The sequence below is a fragment of the Lagenorhynchus albirostris genome, chromosome 9, assembly GCF_949774975.1.
Source record: "Lagenorhynchus albirostris chromosome 9, mLagAlb1.1, whole genome shotgun sequence".
Taxonomy (NCBI): Eukaryota; Metazoa; Chordata; class Mammalia; order Artiodactyla; family Delphinidae; genus Lagenorhynchus; species Lagenorhynchus albirostris.
The window spans coordinates 78,601,223-78,620,960 of record NC_083103.1 but is presented as its reverse complement, the minus strand read 5'-3'; the positions used below and the strand labels follow the sequence as shown (position 1 = coordinate 78,620,960).

The following is a 19,738-nucleotide window of genomic DNA, read 5'->3' as shown; positions in this document are numbered from 1 at the left end:
CTCACCTGCTACATTCTGACAGGTTTCAGAGAAGGATCCTATTTGTCCCATGATGCCGCTGGGCAGTGTCTACACAGGGTGGGGAGTTACCTCATACCCCACCTGTGGACGGGGACCTTCTAAGCCAAGGTTCTCAAATCTTGGGCCTGAATGAAAATTAAGGGAAACTATGGTGTTAAGAAAATAGTGTACAAGGCAGCTTAGCAAAGGTAGAAGGGAACCCCACTGAACCTGGGAGAGCCACCCCCAAATGAATGCCTGTCAGTACAGGTGATGAACAGCCATAGGGCATGGATGTCAGCAATTCTGTCCTCTGCTTGGGGAGAAAGGTGTGTGTATAACCCAGAGCACTTTATGACCAGCAGGATCAAGTACCAAAGTCTATTTTTTAAAAAGTCTGTGGAGTACTCTGTGATTTGCAGATATAATAACGTCTTTCTCAAACAGGATAGAAATGAATTGAAGAAAACAACTGTTTACATTTTGGATGTGTCTCCTTTGCCCATGTTCTGTTTAATGTTTATCATAAGCTTGCAACACCGAACAATCTCAAATAATCTGCTTGGAGTCACCATTTGTAATGATTGCTCAGATTATTCACTGCTAATCAAGAGGATGTTATGAAATGTGAGTCAGACAGCCTCTGGCTTTCTGGAAGTGCCAGAACCCTATATATATAGACGGAACTTCCTAGTTGAGACATTGGAGCAGCAGAGAGGTGGGAGCCATCAGATTCCTTAAGCTGAGAAGGAAGACAGAGGCCAGCATGCCCAGACTGCCTTTGCTGCTGCTGCTGCTTCTCTGGGGCGTGGGGTCTCACAGCTTCCCAGCAGCGACTTCAGAAACACAAGAGCAAGATGTGGAGACAGTGCAGGTAAATGCTGAATTTCACATGCCCCAAATGCAAAAGCCTTTATTTACATTTTCCCACAGTATAACAGAGTAACAGCAGTATAATAGAGTTTATTTAAGGATGGATGCCCTACAAAGATAAATTTTTGTCAGAAAGGGCACTATCCCCAAAAATGTATCTATCCATGCATAGACTCTCCTTTTCCAGTTAGAAATGATAGGGAACTAAAAGAACAATATGCAAATTTGTCTCTACAAATTATAATTCTGACTTCATAATAACTAATGGTAGGGAAATTTCTACTCCAAAATTACAGTTTCCACCAATAATAAGAATAATAAGGACCATGCAATCTAAACACAATTTTAAAAGTAGTTCTGTGTTTCAGCTATAACTTTATACTGTCAATATTTAGAAAGATTTCCCATCCAGTGTTTCAATAATTTTATCTTTCATCAGAAATACCTGGAAAACTACTACAACCTGAAGAGTGATGCGAAGCAAGTTGAAAGACAGAGAAACAATGACCCAGTAGTTGAAAAACTAAAGCAAATGCAAAAGTTCTTTGGGCTGAAGGTGACGGGGAAACCAGATGCTGAAACCCTGAATGTGATGAAGCAGCCCAGATGTGGGGTGCCTGACATGGCTCAGTTTGTTCTCACTCAGGGGAGCCCGCGGTGGAAGGACACACACCTGACCTACAGGTAATTAGACTGAGCACCAGAGTGGGAATGCTATTTCCCATCAGAGCCATCAGAAATGAAATCCGATGTGTCTGTATTTTATTTCATTTGAAGGATTGAAAACTACACACCAGATCTGTCAAGAGCAGCTGTGGACCATGCCATTGAGAAAGCCTTTCAACTCTGGAGCAGTGTGTCACCCTTGACCTTCACCAAGGTCTCTGAGGGTCAAGCAGACATAATGATATCCTTTGTCAGGGGAGGTAAGCTCTTCTTGTAGCATGAAAGTATTCTCACCTTAACTTCCCCCTGCCTTTGAATCTCTTCAGCTTTGCAACTAGATCTCCTTGTTTGAGAAAAGTGTTTATTTTATGGACTTAAGAATGAAAACTATATTGCATTTGCTGCAAATCTGTTGGCCTCTTAGCAAAGCTAATGCTTACTCTCCTGGGTTAGCCTAAGTAAGAACCAAGAGGAACTTTTCTTGAATTTTGTTTCTTGCAGATCATCGTGACAATTCTCCCTTTGATGGACCGGGTGGAAACCTCGCTCATGCTTTTCAACCAGGCCCACATATCGGAGGGGATATCCATTTTGATGAAGATGAAAGGTGGACCAACAATTTCAGAGGTAAGTCAGCTCATCTTGCCTCTCTCAACCCTTCTCCCCCCACCCACTTTCTTGGTTCATTGTAATATTGGTTGACTTAACTGAAAGAATGCATTAAAAAAGTATGCATTTTTCTGCTACCACTTAGAAAATTAATGGTGCATTTAGAAAATGTAAGAGAAGAATTATTTCTGTTAGTAAGAACATCTTATTGGCTACAAATAGGCTACTCTGAAATTTCTAGTAAGTAAATGTTGAAAATCTTAATGTTTTCCTTGTGGGCATCTACATAGAATCTTTTTTATTGGAAGAAGACACCAAAGTGTAATAATGTTAGTAAGATATGTGGAAATCAAGAGAAGAGAGGTTGTATATATTTTCCAAAATTTCCAGCATTAAACATGTATCAATCTGTAAATAGGAAAAAAAATGTGTTAATAGAAGACTATTTCTTCTCTGTGAAATAATATGTGCCATCTAGCCACTGACAAGACTGACTAATCTGTGCTAGACTCTTGGTTGGCTGAATTTGCTTTTTAATTGTAATCATAGAGTTTAGGCTTTAACTGGTCTCTTCACTATTAATAAATGCATTCTTCTTACCTTCAGAAAATTATTTTATACATTTCAAAAAGCTATTGAGAAAATAAGAACATTAATCCTTTAGAGTTATAGATTACTTCTTAATTAAATGTCTCAAAACTGAAAATATTTCAAATAATTGCAAATGGGTTTATTATCCATTTTAGATTATAACTTGTATCGTGTGGCAGCTCATGAATTGGGCCATTCCCTTGGACTTGCTCATTCTACTGACATTGGGGCTTTGATGTACCCCAACTACATCTTCAGTGGTGATGTTCAGCTATCTCAGGATGACATCAGTGGGATCCAGGCCATCTATGGTGAGTATAAAGAAAAACATTATAGACAAGGGGTCATTAGAACAGCCATTGGCTTTATCCTTTAAGAAGCTTTCATTGGTTATGTAGTTTTCCAAAGCCAGGTGGAACTAACTCCAGATCTCTTGTTCCTTTAGGACCTTCCCAAAATCCCACTCAGCCAATTGGCCCGCAAACCCCACAAGTGTGTGATAGTAAGCTAACTTTTGATGCTATAACTACAATCCGGGGAGAAGTGATGTTCTTTAAAGACAGGTAAGACATCAGTTCTTCTTTGTGTTATGTATGTGTAATAACAGGACTCACTGCTATGGGTACATATGGGCCACTACTGTGCTTCACACATTGTTTATCTTACATTTGTTTACATACATTATTATAATTATAGTTGAGTGTAAACAATTGCTTGCTCTTGCACAACATAATGAACTTATAACAACCTTTTCCCCAGCATGTATTCTGTCATTTGATTCTCATAAAAATTACCATTGAAGTAGAAAATCAGTAAATATAATTCCATTTTACAGATCAGTAAAGTAAAGCAGAGAGAAGGAAAGAGATCCTTCAGGGCACAGAGTTTCTTGGCAACAAAGCGGTAATTGGTCTTCTGACCTCTACTCCAGGCCTCTTCTCATTTTTGTCACTCTTTAGAATGATAAGTATGTCAGTATTTTATTAGGAGAAATCAGTCCTTTTCATAGCACCATCATGCTGAGAAGGATTGTGTAGACCCCTTTTAAATATCATCCTGGAAAAGACAGCCCTTCCAAAGCCTGTGGTCATAATAGGACTCTGTCTCCACCCCTTTACCCTGGGAGGGGGCAAAGAAAGATAGGAGCCATTGCAGGGAGAATCCCCGAGAATTCATGAGGACCCTGTCTGTTGAGGGTCAGGGGATATGGGCAGTCACAATGTGCTTCCCTCCTCAGAGGAGGATCCTAGAACTCCCTCAGCAGTGTGTGGCCTCAGGAAGGCTAAGGTCCCCTCACACACAAGGAATAGGCCTGCTCTGCATACAGTTCTGATTCCTAAAGGACAAGGCAAAATAATAATACAGTCATTTTCTGAATAATACAGTCTGCCGCACATAGAAAGTAAGGATGCTCTAAAAGGCTCCCTTCTCCTCACCTCTCTTCTTGGAGTATCACTGGAACTGTTTTACCACTTTGTGATCATATCTACCCCAGAAAGCAGTGTATTGGCTTCTAATGCTTCCCATCCTGTGCTTTACTATTTCTGAGTATAAAAGATAAGGATGGATATAAACCATACAGGGTGTGGCTCAGTGCTGGGGAGTGCTAGGAAAGACTTGGTTTTAAAGGAAAGCTGTCAATATAGCAGGATGTGCTTATCAAAGCAAGTATTTGAAGGATGACTCCAAAGAACAGGAAAAAGTCTAGGATTTGCAAGAACTGAAAGGACACTGAGATCATTTAAATGTCACCAGGTCATGAAGCCACAGAAGGTTAAGTCTAGAAACAGTAATAGTAACTGACTTGCCCAGGGTCTCACAGCCAGGCAGAGGCAGGACTGGATCGAGAAGTCAGATTTGACTTCCAAGGCCAGAGTCTTCCCTGTGGCCTGGAATTGGGAAAACTCTTCTGTCGGCCCATGTGACAGTCTATGCTTTGTCGTTACCCCAGTCAACTTTGTAAACCACCAACCAAAGGAAGACAAAGGGAGTAGCTGCTAGATCTGAGTTTAAAGTTAACCTTTGCCTCTTAACAGTTGCAGGGTCTTGGACACCTCCCTTCGCCTCCCTGACCTCAATTGCTAATCTGTGAGATGAAAGCAATGTTCTCTTGTAGGATATTTGTGAGGTAGGGCATGATGTAGGTAAAGTGTACACTAAATGTAGGATGTTAGTGCTGTGTCCTAGGCCCTGGTGTGCTTGCCAAAGATGATTGTTACATTTTGAGAATTTTGCAAGCTGGTTGTTAAACAGCATTATTAAAAGTTAAATTATTAACTTTAGAGTTAAATTATACAACTTACAATTGTATTTAAACCAAAGGTAATAAAAGTAATCAGAATTCATCCCTTTGTAATTGTTTTGCTGCATTTTACTATTTATTTATGTTCCTGAGGCAGTTTATGCCTGATGTATCCGTAGAGTGGAAACACTATACAGTGGTGCACCACCGCAAATCTCTTGATTTGCAGTGGTTGTAATATTTCCACCATGAAAATAAGCAAATGCTACAAACCAGGACTCCTCCCCAGCCCCATCGTGGAGAGCCAGATGTCAAACATTTATGAGCACACTACTAGTGCCAGCAATAGAAGGACCTGAATGACAGCCAGAGCTTGCTATGGATTAGATAAAAACATTTTTCCTTCTTTCAAATCAGGTTCTACATGCGCACAAATCCCTTCTACCCAGAAGCTGAGCTCAATTTCATTTCTGTTTTCTGGCCCCATCTGCCAAATGGACTTCAGGCTGCTTATGAGGTTGCCAATAGAGATGAAGTTCGGTTTTTCAAAGGTAATGTTTCCAATTATCTTTCAGTTTTTATGCATTAAAGTTTCTTCTGCTTTTGGGCTGATATATGAGACTACTAGCTACTTTATTTCCATAGACTTAGGAAAATCTAGCAAATCAATGGGAGTCTATCACTATAGTTAAGAATTGCATGGTGCATGTCTGAATAAATTTAAGTGAATAGCATATGACTGGAGATACATATTTTATGGCCTGTTCGTGAATGTGGACTTATGTAGCTGTTTTCTGTGCAAACTGTTTATGTATTTTAAACCCTCTCCACATTCTTGGGGTGCTCAGGAGTAAAACTGAGAAGATGGAACAGAAACATTTGAGTTGGATGGTTTCCTAGAGCCTATTTTATACTAATAACTCTCCTGAGAGAGGAGGCCCCACAGGGCAGCCAGATGGGGGTGCTGCATCCTTGATGTCAGAGTATGGTCTTCAGACCAGCAGCACTGACACTGTCCTGGGGTCTGTTAGAAATTCAGAATCTCACTTAACCATAATACTGACAAAGTTCATCCATATTGTCAGATCCTATTCCAGACCTTCTCGAAGTTTAACAAGATTGCCAGGCAATTCGTACGTACATTAAAGTGTGAGAAGTCCTGAACTACCATGAATAGAATGGGGTAAACTTCTTTGATTCTATCAGAATGAAACATGCTCCAGTGATCAGCTCCTGACTTTGAAGACACTATGCCAAACATCAGTATTTCTCGAAATGTATGTTTGGCATAGTGCAGACAAACATTAAGACACCTGACCCAGTCACACACTCAAGGCAAAGAACTCAATACAGTTCAGATGGGCAAAAAACTTTGAAACGGGCTTTCTAGCCCTTATATAATGAAATTAAATGAGATTTTAGATACACAAAGTTTCAGACTGGTTTTTCCTGAGAGATAAATAAGGATACTTGAGCGAAAAGTACAAGCCTGGCTACAAGACGTAAGACCAGTTTTATATGACATGGAGTTTACTAAGTCTAAATATGCAGAATCTGGACACAGCCTAAATTCAAGTACTTGGAACTGTAGTCAGGTGCAATGATTTCTACCCTGGGTTGCTAGTCATTACAGATTGTGAGTCATTACAACACTCTGGCCTTTAGGATACCCTTGGTGTGAACTTCCACAACCCATAGGCAACCTGGAGAAGTGAGGTTTCTATCACTGAGGTGGCACGATGAACTCTGTAGTAATTTGAACATCTGGCTTTGGAAGGAAGCCCCCAACTCCACAAACCAGTCATTCTCAAAGCTTGCTACAGGTTAGACTTGTCTAGGAAATTAAAGAAAAATACTGATTTAATTGGTATGGGGTAGGATACCAACAACGGTATTTAAAAAAAAATAAATCTCCCTAGATGATTCTAATGTGCAGTCAGGATACTCCTCTAGCACACGAGACTAAGCATTTAGCTGGAAATCCACTTACTGTCTACTGGTGCCCTGGGCAAGTGTTTTCATCCTGTTTCTTGATTTGCAGGTAATAAGTACTGGGCTGTCAAGGGGCAAGATGTGTTATACGGATACCCCAAGTACATCTACAGATCCTTTGGTTTCCCTAGGACTGTGAAGAACATCGACGCTGCTGTTTCTGATGAAGATACTGGGAAAACGTACTTCTTTGTTGCTAACAAATGCTGGAGGTAAAGACTGGGTACAGAAAATGGTAGGGTATATATTCTTTCTACATAGAGAGAAGTTACTAAATTGAAACATATATAAAAATGAGTCTCATAGTGTCTTGGCTAGTTGCCTTTTCTGGGAATGGCTGTAGCTTGTCCAGCTTCCAAGTTGGTTGACCAATAATCATCACGCAATTCCTGTCCCAGAGATCCAAGGAGAATGTGGACCTGAATTTGAAAAAGAAGATGTGAAAAGGAGGGCATTCATCTTCATAGGGCTGCTGTAGCCAACAGGAACTTATCTTTCACTGCATTTGACATTAAAGCACCTACTGGAGAAGTAGAATTAGATGTTGGAGTTCAGAGGGAACTTATAAATCTTCTAGACCACCCAACATCCTACCTCACATCGTCCCACCTCCTATTTTTACACACCTATGGAATTAAAAGATCTTATTACATTCTTGCTGGTGAATTCCCTGTAATGGTTTTGTGAAGGCTACACATTTAACAAATAGTTCTGACACTTCTAATTATTTTTTTTACCAGGTATGATGAATATAAACAATCCATGGATGCAGGTTATCCCAAAATGATAGCAGAAGATTTTCCTGGAATTGGCAGCAAAGTTGATGCTGTTTTCCAGAAAGACGGTAGGTGAATATATACATATTTCCTCTATTTTGTTGCCATGGAATAGCATCAGTATTGTTATTTGGAACAGAAAATACCAAAAGTATTTATTCTCACAAATGACTTGGATTTTTGAAGAATTAAAGTTAAACCTAGAAATCACTTGTATAAGGTAATAAGTCTCTTTTGTTTTATTTCTAGGATTTTTCTATTTCTTCCATGGAACAAGGCAATACAAATTTGATACCAAAACTAAGAGAATTTTGACTCTCCAAAAAGCTAATAGCTGGTTCAACTGCAGAAAAAATTGACCACCTGTTAAAAAGTTAAACAGAAAAATATATTTCAGGAGTCCAAGGAAGGTGCTTTCCTGAAGAGACATATATTTAAATAAAATACAGAGTCATGAAGTATAATCTTATTTATACCCCATTCTGCATAATTTTTATGACTTAGAATGTAATGTTTTATGTACTGCTATAATTTAGTTCCACAAATAAGGTCAAATTCATGGCTCCACAGTTCAATTCTCTGCAGATGTGGAAGGAAGGAATAGGCAATCACATTTGGATAGTCCTGGCCAGTGGATTGTGCCCAGAAGTGACCAATATCACTTCCAGATGGAATCATTGGATTGCTGGTGCAAACTTCTCCAGCGCTATGATGATTGTAAAAGCACATCTTGAGAGAATTTCCACAAGGTTGAAGAAGCCTGAATTCCTGGGCCAACACTCTGAACAGTTACCCTAAACCTCAGTAGATTTTGCTTAAGAAATAAACTTTCATTGTGTTAAGCCACTAAGATTTTAGATTTTGTTAAAGCTGTGTAACCCAGTTTTTCCAGACAAACATTATCTAGTTTATCATGCCTAATTTGGGAGGATGTTAATGGAGGTAGGAGTCCTGTGGGTAGCTTCCAAGCCCTATGAGTTTTCTGAGTAGCTCAGAGAGTGCTCAGAGTGTTTGCAGACTTTCCAAATACACAGAGAGTCTTGAGAATATTTTGAGTTATTCATGATTCTGAGGCAGGCAGTTCTCAACTCAAGAATTTGGACAGCAGTGTAACCTTCCCTTTGGACAAATCTCTCTCTCCATTAAACATTTTTATATTAAAGTATAACATAAATGCAGAAAAGTGCACATATCATAAATGTTCATGTCAATGAGTTATCACAAAATTAACAACCCCACGTAATTCTCACCCAGCTCAGTAAACAAAACATTACCAGTGTCAGGGAGGGGGAAATATCTCCCTTACCTGTTTTGAGCTCTTGTGGCTGAACTAATAATAAAGTTGACACAAGACAGATTAACAGAAGAAAAAGAAAGTTAATTTAATTCATGCACATGAAGGTATCATAGAAATGAGACCTAAGGATTGGTTAAAGCAGGCAGCTTTTATACTTTTTAGATAAAGAAACAATAAATTTGTGAGGAACTGAGAAGACGAAGAAAGTTAATTGGTGAAGAATCTAAAGAGAGTTTGGGCTTGGGGTAGTAAACTAAAACAGTAACAAGGTTTGTATATTCAGTCCTGCATCCCTATCTCTGGAGATAAGGATGTCCTACTACCACCAGATGCAGGGATGACACTGCTGTCAATCTGATCCCCCCATAAGTACTGATATGACAGCTGTTTATGATGAGGGCTCTCAAAAAAGTCTTCCTTTCAAATTACCAATTTATAGGATCCAACATCTGGCCATTGATGTGTAGGATCTTATATTCATTTCAAATACCGAGTCAAACCAGTAAGCCTTTTTTGTGGCTTAACCAAAGATGCAAGAGACATCTCACAAGAGAGTATGTATCCCTCACATGATCCCATCACTGCTCAACTCTTTCTTAGCTTAGTTCTTCAGAATAAGAGTCTGAAACAGGAATTCTTTGGTGTTGTCATTGTGGGAGGAGTGCTCTCAGGAGAAGAGGAGTGGGGGACATAGTTTAGAACAGGGAAAAAGCTAAAGAATGTGATCTCAGACAGAGCTTGCTTTGATCTTATGAACAAGGAGCTCTGGAGCAAAAACTGAATTACAGTGAGTCCCACCTTGAGGCAAAGGAACTAGACTTTTTCACCTCTGTGTCAATCAGTTATCAGTTGAGGTCTGTTTTGGGGAGAGGAGCATTGCTCCCAGGCAAGATGATCCCATTTGGCAAAGTAACAGGGGACAACTGGAAGTTGTAGCAGTCAACACTTGCAGTATCCATGAGGATGCCGAGGGGGATCTGGGGACAGTACCAACAGCATTCTCTATATATTCTCTATCTCCCAGAGTAACCACTATGCTGACCTCTAATACCTTAGATTAAATTCACCTATTTTTTAACTTAATTAGAACAACTGTGTATTATTTTATATCTACCTTATTGTGTTGAACATTATTTATCCACTGGTAATGGGCTTTGTGTTGTTACCATTTGGGGGCTTTTATAAATAATGTTGCACATATGTAGACATTTCTGTTGATTATATACTGAAGAGTGCAATTGCTGAGTCATAGAGATTATCAGACACTCTTCAGATTCTTCCTTGGCCTCATCTTTCTTTTATCCCTGACACAGCAGTGGTGACTGGCTTTGTACAGGTTCTAAACCAGCTTCTAAACTAGTAGCTGTTCTCGTTGGGTCTGTGCAGTGTGTTTCTTGCTTCCTTCTCTAGGTTTTTCCATCTTTTCTGTTGATGTTCCATCCAGCTCTGTTATGGAACTCATTCAGAGCTCATGAACATACAATCTAGAAGTGAGAAGAGTAATAATTTGTGGGACAAATATTTTACCAATGTGAGAGTAATGGATGAATAAATGCATTTCCCTTTCTTCCTTCAGAAGGGTGTTTCTAAGACACATTTCCAGTAGTCCCTCAGACAGTCCCATATCGTACAACACATTTCTCATATCTGTATACAGTTGACAATTCATCTGTGTATTGTCTCTCCTGCTTTCCCTGCTTCACTCTCCATGTCTCTCAATCCAGCTCCCTGGATTACACTTAAATTTTGTCTCAGGCTCTGCTTTCTAGGAATGCTAGAGTAAGATAACTTGTGCTGAAATGTGGTAGTGATAACGCTTGGTATGTAGTGGCATCACAGTTACTAAGACTTTCATCTGTGGTTGATTGTGAAAAGATGATGAATGGTGAGGTGTTGGGTTATCAGGTGTCTGGGACACTTCAACAGTATGAGAGGGAGGGTAATTTTAAGAAATGTGGAGTGATCTGGTTAACTGCCCTGGAAATTTGATAAAGAAAGTAATAGGCTCAGAGAAGCCAAATATCAACTCAAGACATACTGTGAAAGCTAACAGACTTTAATGGCAACATTTAAGAAAATCCTCATCTATTGTAGACTATGCCAAAAATCAATCCCAGATCTAACTGCAAAATTGGACACTTTCTAGCTGGAATAATGGGTAAACAAACCTGAAAATCTTGAACACCTAAACTTCTCTGAAAGCTCCACATGGGTAGAAGTATCAATAATATCTCCCTCTTGACAGAGGAGGACAACTTACCCTTGTGTAGAGAATCAACAACCATATGTGACTCAGCATCTCACAAGATAATGCTCGTCCTCCTCCCAAATTATCTCCCTCACCCCTCATCATTTTCAGGCAAATGACTAAAGTCAGGTCTCAGTTTAGCTCAAATCCTAGCTATAGCAGGAAATCACTAACACACCAAACTTGTTGTGGAGTGATTTGAGAGGAGAGTTTGGAGATTTCCCTTACTTTCTATAAGCCCAGTTGTGCTGAAAAGTATTTTTTATTAAATATAGTTGATGTACAATATTATGTTAGTTTCAAATGTACTATATAGTAATTTGACGTTTGCATACATTATGAAGTGATCACTATAATAAGTCTAGCCATCTGTCCCCATGTAAAGTTGTTACAATACTATTGACCATATTTCTTATGCTGTATAATACATCCCTGTAGCTTATGTATTTTATATCTGAAAATTTGTACCTCTTAATCTTCTTCACCTATTTCACCCCTTCCCACCCCTCTCCCCTCTGACAACCACCTGTTTGTACTCTGTATCTATGAGTCTGTTTTCATTTTGTTATGCTTGTTTCTTTTTTTTTAGATTCCACATATAGTGAGATCAAATAGTATTTATCATTCTCTGTTTGACTTATTTCACTTAGCCATAATACCCTTTAGATGCATCCACATTGTGGCAAATGGTAATATTTCCCTTTTTTATGACTGAGTAATATATCATTACATTTATATACCAGATCTTCTTTATAAATACATCTATTAATGGACACTTAGGTTGCTTCCATTACTTTCCTATTGTACATAATGCTACAATAAACATTGGTGTGCATATACCTTTTTGAATTTGTGTTTTTTCTTTCTTCAGGCAAATACCTAGAAGTGAAATTGCTGTTCTACTTCGCTATCACATATGACAGTTCAATTTTTAATTTTTAAGGAACCTCCATGCTGTTTTCCATAGTGGTTACACAAATTTACACTCCTACCAACAGGACATGAGGGTTGTCTTTTCTCCATATCCTTGTTATTTATTGTCTCCTGGATGACAGCCATTCTGACAGGTGTGAGTAGTATCTACATGAGGTTTTGATTTACTTGACCCTAATGATTAGTGCTATTGAACATATTTTCATGTGTCTGTGGGCCATCTGCATGTCTTCTCTAGAAAAATGTGTATTCAGGTCCTCTGACAATTTTTAAATTAGGTTGCTTGTTTGTTTGTTTGTTTATGTTGAGTTTTATGACTTCTTTTTAGTTTTTGGATATTAATTCTTTATCGGATATATCATTTGCAAATATATTCTCCCATTCAGTAGGCTGTCTTTTCATTTTGTTAATAGTTTCTTCCCTGTGCAAAAGCTTTTTATTTTGTTGTAGTTCCATTTGTTTATTTTTGTTATTATTTTCCTTGCTGAGAAGACAGTCAAAAGAGTATTGCTAAGATCACTGTCAAAGAGCATACTATGTTTTCTTCTATAAGTTTTATGGTTTCAGGTTTTACATTAGAGAGTTTAATCCATTTTGTGTTTATTTTTGTATATGGTGTGAGAAAGTAGTCTAATTTGATTCTTGTGCATTTAGCTGTCCAGTTTTCCCAATACCACTTTTTGAAAAGACTCTGTTTCCTTCATTGTATATTCTTGCCTCCTTTGTTGTAGATTAATTGATTGAAATTAAAACCAAGACTTCCTGTTTTCCACAACAGTGTCCTAAATGCATTTCTAAAACTAAAAGGCTTCACTGAAATTTTCTTGGGCTTCTTTTTTTGATAGGCAATAATTTCTGGGCTGTCAGAGGAATTGAGGGGCAAGCAGGTTATCTAAGAGGCATCCACACCTTGGGTTTTCCTCCAACCATAAGGAAAACTGAAGCTGTTTCTGGTAAGGAAAAGAAGAAAACATACTTCTTTGTAGAGGACAAATACTGGAGGTAAGAAGCAATAGGAATGACTTTGTATGGAGCCTAATTAGGAAAATTATTTTCTTTCTTTAAGGATATCCCCCACTCCCACAATCAAACTTCCTCTAACTTCAAACTTTCTGATTGTGAGGAAAACAACTTGTAATTATTCAACTTCCCAGATATAACAAAGGACTCTCAGAATGGCTTATCCCTGGGTTATATGTCCAGACACAAAAAGACATCAGGAGAGACAAACTGAGGTCCAGACAATGAGCCACCATAGGAAACCCAGGTGTATCAGGCTATAGAGACAAGGTCTACAGGGCAAGTGTGATAAAGAACCAAAAGCTATTTTAGCCAAATGATTTAATTCACTTTGCATCTTATTTGTATATAGTTCTCATGCATTCAAAGCAAAAAGGCACTTGGGCTCTGTGTGTCTAGGCTTAGAAGATTGACCTCAGACATATGTATGGAACCTTTGTAGAAGAGCATGATGTCCTTGTATCTGGAGAAAATATTGATTTATGTGCTAAGCTTTTAAGTCTAAGAAAGTCACATATTTGTATAGTTATAAAAATATTTAACACTTCCTTATACAACTTGAGAATTTTATCCAGGATTTCACACTGGAACATTAACATGATATCATACTGTTGCATGTAATGGGGGCTCTACATAATGCTGAATTGTATTTTTTTCACTTGGTACAGATTTGATGAAAATAGCCAGTCCATGGAGCAAGGTTTCCCCAGAATAATAGCTGATGACTTTTCAGGAGTTGAGCTGAAGATTGACGCTGTGTACAGGCATTTGGTAAGGGGACACTCATTGCATTGCCAGTGGGGACACTTTGGGACATTTTATGGTATCAAAATGAAGAGGAGACACAAACCAATTTTTAAATTGTTCAAGCTTATAACCTTTTAACTCTAAACTCTAGAAAATTTTCATTTTCCAATTTATGCTAATTGGGCTTAAATTTTTTTCTTGAATAATTTCCAAGTCTGTTTCATACTTGCACATAAAATCAAAAGATGCTTCTTCACATCATAGCCATTTCAGGTCACTATTTTGGTATAAAAATACAACCAAGTGAGAGCCAGGTTTACTAATGGCTGGTTATCTTTCTCCCCTGTCTCCTCCTTGTTGTCCATTCTCTCCTATCCCAAGGAGAGATTAAAAGAGCCTTGTCTGGCTTTCTGTTGCAAGCTGCAATTGTCTACATTAAATAATTCATTTGTAAATAAATGTTAGTCCTGTTATATGCTGAAAAGAGACACAATTTGATTCCTGGTAATGAGTGGATGGGAAAGCAAAACATGTACCTGCTTTTAAGGAATTCTGGAGGGAGCTGCCAGGGCTTGACATCATAATGTTCATAAGATTGCTGATCTTGTTACTAAGATAACTTGGCCTTAAAGTATGCAAAGCAGGAAATGGACCTCCAGTGCATTTTATTGTCGGCCTGATTTTCTTGGGTCCAATTGCATCTCAAGCTGTGATTAAGTACCTCGTGGGCGGAAAGGGGATTGGGAAGAAAGAGGGGAATAAATGAAGGTTTTAAAATAATCCTGGAATTTTATCTATTTGAAGGTAGTATAATCTAATGTTTTTAGATCACTGGCTTTGGAGTCAAAAGAATTGGAGTTCTCCCTCCATCTTTTATTAGAGATGTTACCTTTGGAAAATTGCAAAATATTTTTTATATTTAGTTTTGTCTTCATTCATAATACTTCATACTTTTTTTGTACGGACAGATGAATAAAACATGTAAAACACTTAGCACAGTGCCTGGCACAGTACCACTTAATAAATATCACTCATTATTAGCTCACTCTTATTTTGAGTTATGCATGTTAGAAAATTAATCTATTTGAAGAATGCCCCATTATTTTCCTCTTTTAAATTCATAGGACTTTTCTATTTGTTCAGTGGGTCGTCACAGTTTGAGTTTGACCCTAATGCCAGGATGGTGACACGTGTATTGGAGAGTAACAGCCGGTTATATTGTTAGGTGAGATATGGGAAAGACAGATTCATTTTAAGTGAATCTAATCATTATGCACATCATTTATTATGACTCAAAATGTTTAATTCTTCCTGCATGTGCCATTGCCAAAGAAGATGAGCCTTGCAGACATCATCATGGTCATACAGCACTTATCTGGACTGCTCCACTTGCTGTCAGATTACATTGAATAGAAGTGAAAAATACTCATGTGCAATAAGCAAGATAATCTACATCCATGAGCGCTTTATTTACTGTTTAATAAAAATTTTGATTTTGGACCTGTTCCTTACTTTCTAGAATAACTCATATTCAATACAACGACCACACTGTGGACTGAGCATTCAACAGATGTTCTGCTAGTAAGTGTAGTAGGAACACATATTCCCTGGATGGGACATATGCTGTCATGTAGTTTCTCCCATCCTCTCCTTCAAGACGACCTTTATTTTCACCTCCCAGATAGTGTAAGTGTTCCTTACACACCTAAGGAAGAAAGAACTTAATCAGTAGTTGTCCTGTAAGACTGGTTCTGGACAAAATTGGGAAATAGAATTCTAGAATGTTGGTGCTTAGGAACCTAGAAAATCATCTAGTCTGTGTCATCATTTACAGGTGGGGAAAAAAACTTGTTTGGAACCCCGCCCCCTCTCTTTTTTCATATTTATTACTATTTGCAGTTTTATTCCCAGATGGAGAGTCTTCATAGTCTTCTAGTATTTTAATTTTTTAAATTAATCTTTATTAGAGTATAGTTGCTTTACAATGTTGTGTTAGTTTCTACTGTACAGCAAAGTGAATCAGCTATACGTATACATATAGCCCCTCTTTTTTTGGATTTCCTTCCCATATAGGTTACCACGGAGCATTGAGTAGAGTTCCCTGAGCTATACAATAAGTTCTCATTAGTTATCTATTTTATACATAGTATCAATAGTGTATGTGAAACCCAATCTCCCAATTCTTCCCAACACCCCCTTTCGTGTCCACACATTTATTCTCTATGTCTATGTCTCTATTTCTCCTTTGCAAATAAGATCATCTACACCATTTTTCTAGATTCCACATATATGTGTTAATATATGATATTTGTTTTTCTCTTTCTGACTTATTTTACTCTGTATGACACTCTCTAGGTCCATCCACATCTCTACAAATGACCCAATTTCTTTCCTTTTTATGGCTGACTAATATTCCACAGTATATATGTACCACATCTTGTTTATCTATTCCTCTATTGATGGACCTTAAGGTTGCTTCCATGTCCTGGCTATTGTAAATAGTGTTGCAATGAACACTGGGGTGCATGTGTCTTTTTGAATTATGGTTTTCTAAGGGTATGTGCCCAGTAGTGGGATTGCTGAATCATATGGTAAATACTATTTTTACTTTTTTAAGGAAACCCCATACTGTTCTCCACAGTGGCTGTATCAATTTACATTCCCACCAACAATGCAAGAGGGTTCCCTTTTCTCCACACCCTCTCCAGCATTTATTGTTTGTAGATTTTTTGATGATGGCCATTCTGACCAGTGTGAGGTGATACCTCATTGTAGTTTTGATTTGCATTTCTCAAATAATTAGTAACATTGAGCATCTTTTCATGTGTTTGCTGGCCATCTGTATGTCTTCTTTGCAGAAATGTTTATTTAGGTTTTCTGCCCATTTTTTAATTGGGTTGCTGGTTTTTTGATATTGAACTGCATGAGCTGTTTGTATATTTTGGAGATTAATCCTTTGTCAGTTGCTTCTTTTGCAAATATTTTCTCCCATTCTGAGGGTTGTCTTTTCGTCTTGTTTATGGTTTTCTTTGCTGTGCAAAGTTTTTAGTTTTATTAAGTCCCTTTTGTTTATTTTTGTTTTTATTTTCATTACTCTAGGAAGTGGGTCAAAAAAGATCTTGCTGTGATTTATGTCAAAGAGTGTTCTGCCTATGTTTTCATCTAAGAGTTTTATAGTGTCCGGCCTTACATTCAGGTCTTTCATCCATTTTGAGTTTATTATTGTGTATGTTAGGGAGTGTTCTAATTTCATTCCTTTACATGTGGCTGTCCAGTTTTCCCAGCACCACTTATTGAAGAGTCTTTACTCCATTGTATATTCTTGCCTACTTTTTCATAGATAGGTGACCATAGGTGTGTGGGTTTATCTCTGAGTTTTCTAACCTGTTCCATTGATCTATATTTCTGTTTTTGTGCCAGTACCATATTGTCTCGATTACTGTAGCTTTATAGTATAGTCTGAAGTCAGGGAGCTTGATTCATCCAGCTCTGTTTTTCTTTCTCAAAGATTGCTTTGGCTATTTGGGAACTTTTGTGTTTCCATACACATTGTAAAACTTTCTGCTCTAGCTCTGTGAAAAATGCCATTGGTAATTTGTTGGAGATTGCACTGAATCTGTAGATTGTTTTGGGTAGTATAGTCATTTTCACAATATTGATTCTTCCAATCCAAGAACATGGTATATCCATCTGTTTGCGTCATCTTTGATTTATTTCATCAGTGTCTTATATTTCTCTGTACAGGCCTTTTGTCTCCTTAGGTAGGTTTATTCCTAGGTATTTTATTCTTTTTTAGCAATGGTAAACAGGAGTGTTTCCTTCATTTCTGTTTCTGATCTTTCTAATCTCATAGCATTGTGTTCAGAAAAGATGTTTGTTATGATTTCAATTTTATTAAATTTACCAAGGCTGGATTTGTGACCCAAGATGTGATCTATCCTGGAGAATGTTCAATGTGCACTTGAGAAGAAAGTGTATCTTGCTGTTTTTGGGTGGAATGTCCTATAGATATCAATTAAGTCTATCTGGTCTAATGTGTCATTTAAGGCTTGTGTTTCCTTATTTATTTTCTGTCTGGATGATCTGTCCATTGGTGTAAGTGGAGAGTTAAAGTCCCCCATAATTATTGTCTTACTGTTGATTTCCCATTTTATGATTCTTAGCATTTGTCTTATGTATTGAGGTGTTCCTTTATTGGGTGCATAAATATTTACAGTTGTTATAACTTCTTCTTGGATTGACCCCTTGATCATTATGTAATGTCCTTCCTTGTCTCTTTTAAGAGTCTTTATTTTAAAATCTACCTTGTCTGATATGAATATTGCTACTCCAGCTTTCTTTTGATTTCCATTTGCATGGAATATCTTTTTCCATCCCCTGACTTTCAATCTGTATGTGTCCCTAAGTCTGAAGTGGGTCTGTTTTAGACAGCCTACATACAGGTCTTGTTTTTGTATCCATTCAGCCAGTCTGTGTCTTTTGGTTGGAGCATTTAATCCATTTACATTTAAGGTAAATATCAATATGTATGTTTCTATTACCATTTTCTTAATTGTTTTGGGTTTGTTTTTGTAGGGCTTTTTCTTCTCCTGTGTTTCCCACCTGGGGAAGTTCCTTTAACATTTGTTGTAAAGTTGGCTTGATGCTAGCTTTTGCTTGTCTGTAAAGCTTTTGATTTTTCTGTTGAATCTGAATGAGATTCTTGCTGGGTAGAGTAATCTTTGTTGTAGGTTTTTCCCTTTCATCACTTTAAATATATCCTGCCACCCTTCTGGCTTGCAGAGTTTCTGCTAAAAAATCAGCTGATAACTTTATGGGGATTCCCTTGTGTTATTTATTGCTTTTCCCATGCTGCTTTTAATGGGGTTTTTTTTTTGTATTTAATTTTTTTAGTTTGACTAATATGTGTCTTGGCATGTTTCTCCTTGAGTTTATCCTGTATGGGACTCTCTGCACTTCCTGGACTTGGGTGGCTATTTCCTTTTCCATGTTAGGGAAATTTTCAACTATAATCTCTTCAAATATTTTCTCAGACCTTTTCTCTTTCTCTTCTTCTTCTGGGCCCCTTACAATTCAAATGTTGTTTAATGTTGTCACAGAGATCTTTGAAATGGTCCTCATTTCTTTTCATTCTTTTTTCTTTATTCTGCTCCTTGGCTGTTATTTCCAGCATTCTATTTTCCAGCTCACTTTTCTGTTCTTCTGCTTTGGTTATTCTGCTACTTTTTCCTTATAGTGTATTTTTTATTTCAGTTATTGTGTTGTTTATCTCTGTTTATTTGTTCTTTAGTTTTTCTAGGTACTTCTTTAAAATTTCTTGTATTTTCTCGATCTGTGTTTCCATTCTATTTCCGAGATTTTGGATCATCTTTACTGTCATTACACTGAAGTCTTTTTCAGGTAGATTGCCTATTTCCTCTTCATTTATTTGGTCTTGTTGGTTTTTACCTTGCTCCTTTGTCTGTAACCTATTTCTCTGTCTTTTTATTTTGTCTACCTTACTATGTTTCTGGTCTCCTTTCTGCAGGCTTTGGGGTTGCTTTCCCTCTTGCTTCTGCTGTCTGCCCCCAGTGGGTGAGGTTAGTCCAGTGGCTTGGGTAGGTTTCCTGGTGGGAGGGACTGGTACCTGCACTCTGGTGGGTGGAGCTGTATCTTGTCCCTCTGATGGGCAGGGCTGCATCAGATGGTGTGTTTTGGGGTGTCTGTGATCTTAGTACGACTTTAGGCAGCCTGTCTACTAATGG

General features: G+C 37.9%; 1 protein-coding gene across 2 annotated transcripts; it reads left to right on the top strand.

Moving 5' to 3' along the window:
* Positions 1-1,390: 1,390 nt before the first annotated feature.
* MMP1 (matrix metallopeptidase 1) lies at positions 1,391-15,219 on the top strand. Of its 2 annotated transcripts, none has more exons than XM_060157923.1 (9): positions 1,391-1,557; positions 1,651-1,799; positions 2,041-2,166; positions 2,895-3,050; positions 3,185-3,302; positions 5,399-5,532; positions 7,023-7,185; positions 7,714-7,817; positions 15,119-15,219. In XM_060157923.1, the coding sequence occupies exons 1-9, from the start codon at positions 1,406-1,408 to the stop codon at positions 15,217-15,219; spliced, it is 1,203 nt and encodes a 400-aa protein (XP_060013906.1). In that variant the 5' UTR covers positions 1,391-1,405. The 2 variants fall into 2 exon arrangements, with proteins under 2 accessions (XP_060013906.1, XP_060013905.1); XM_060157922.1 differs by lacking the exon at positions 15,119-15,219 and adding an exon at positions 7,999-8,108.
* Positions 15,220-19,738: the final 4,519 nt, after the last annotated feature.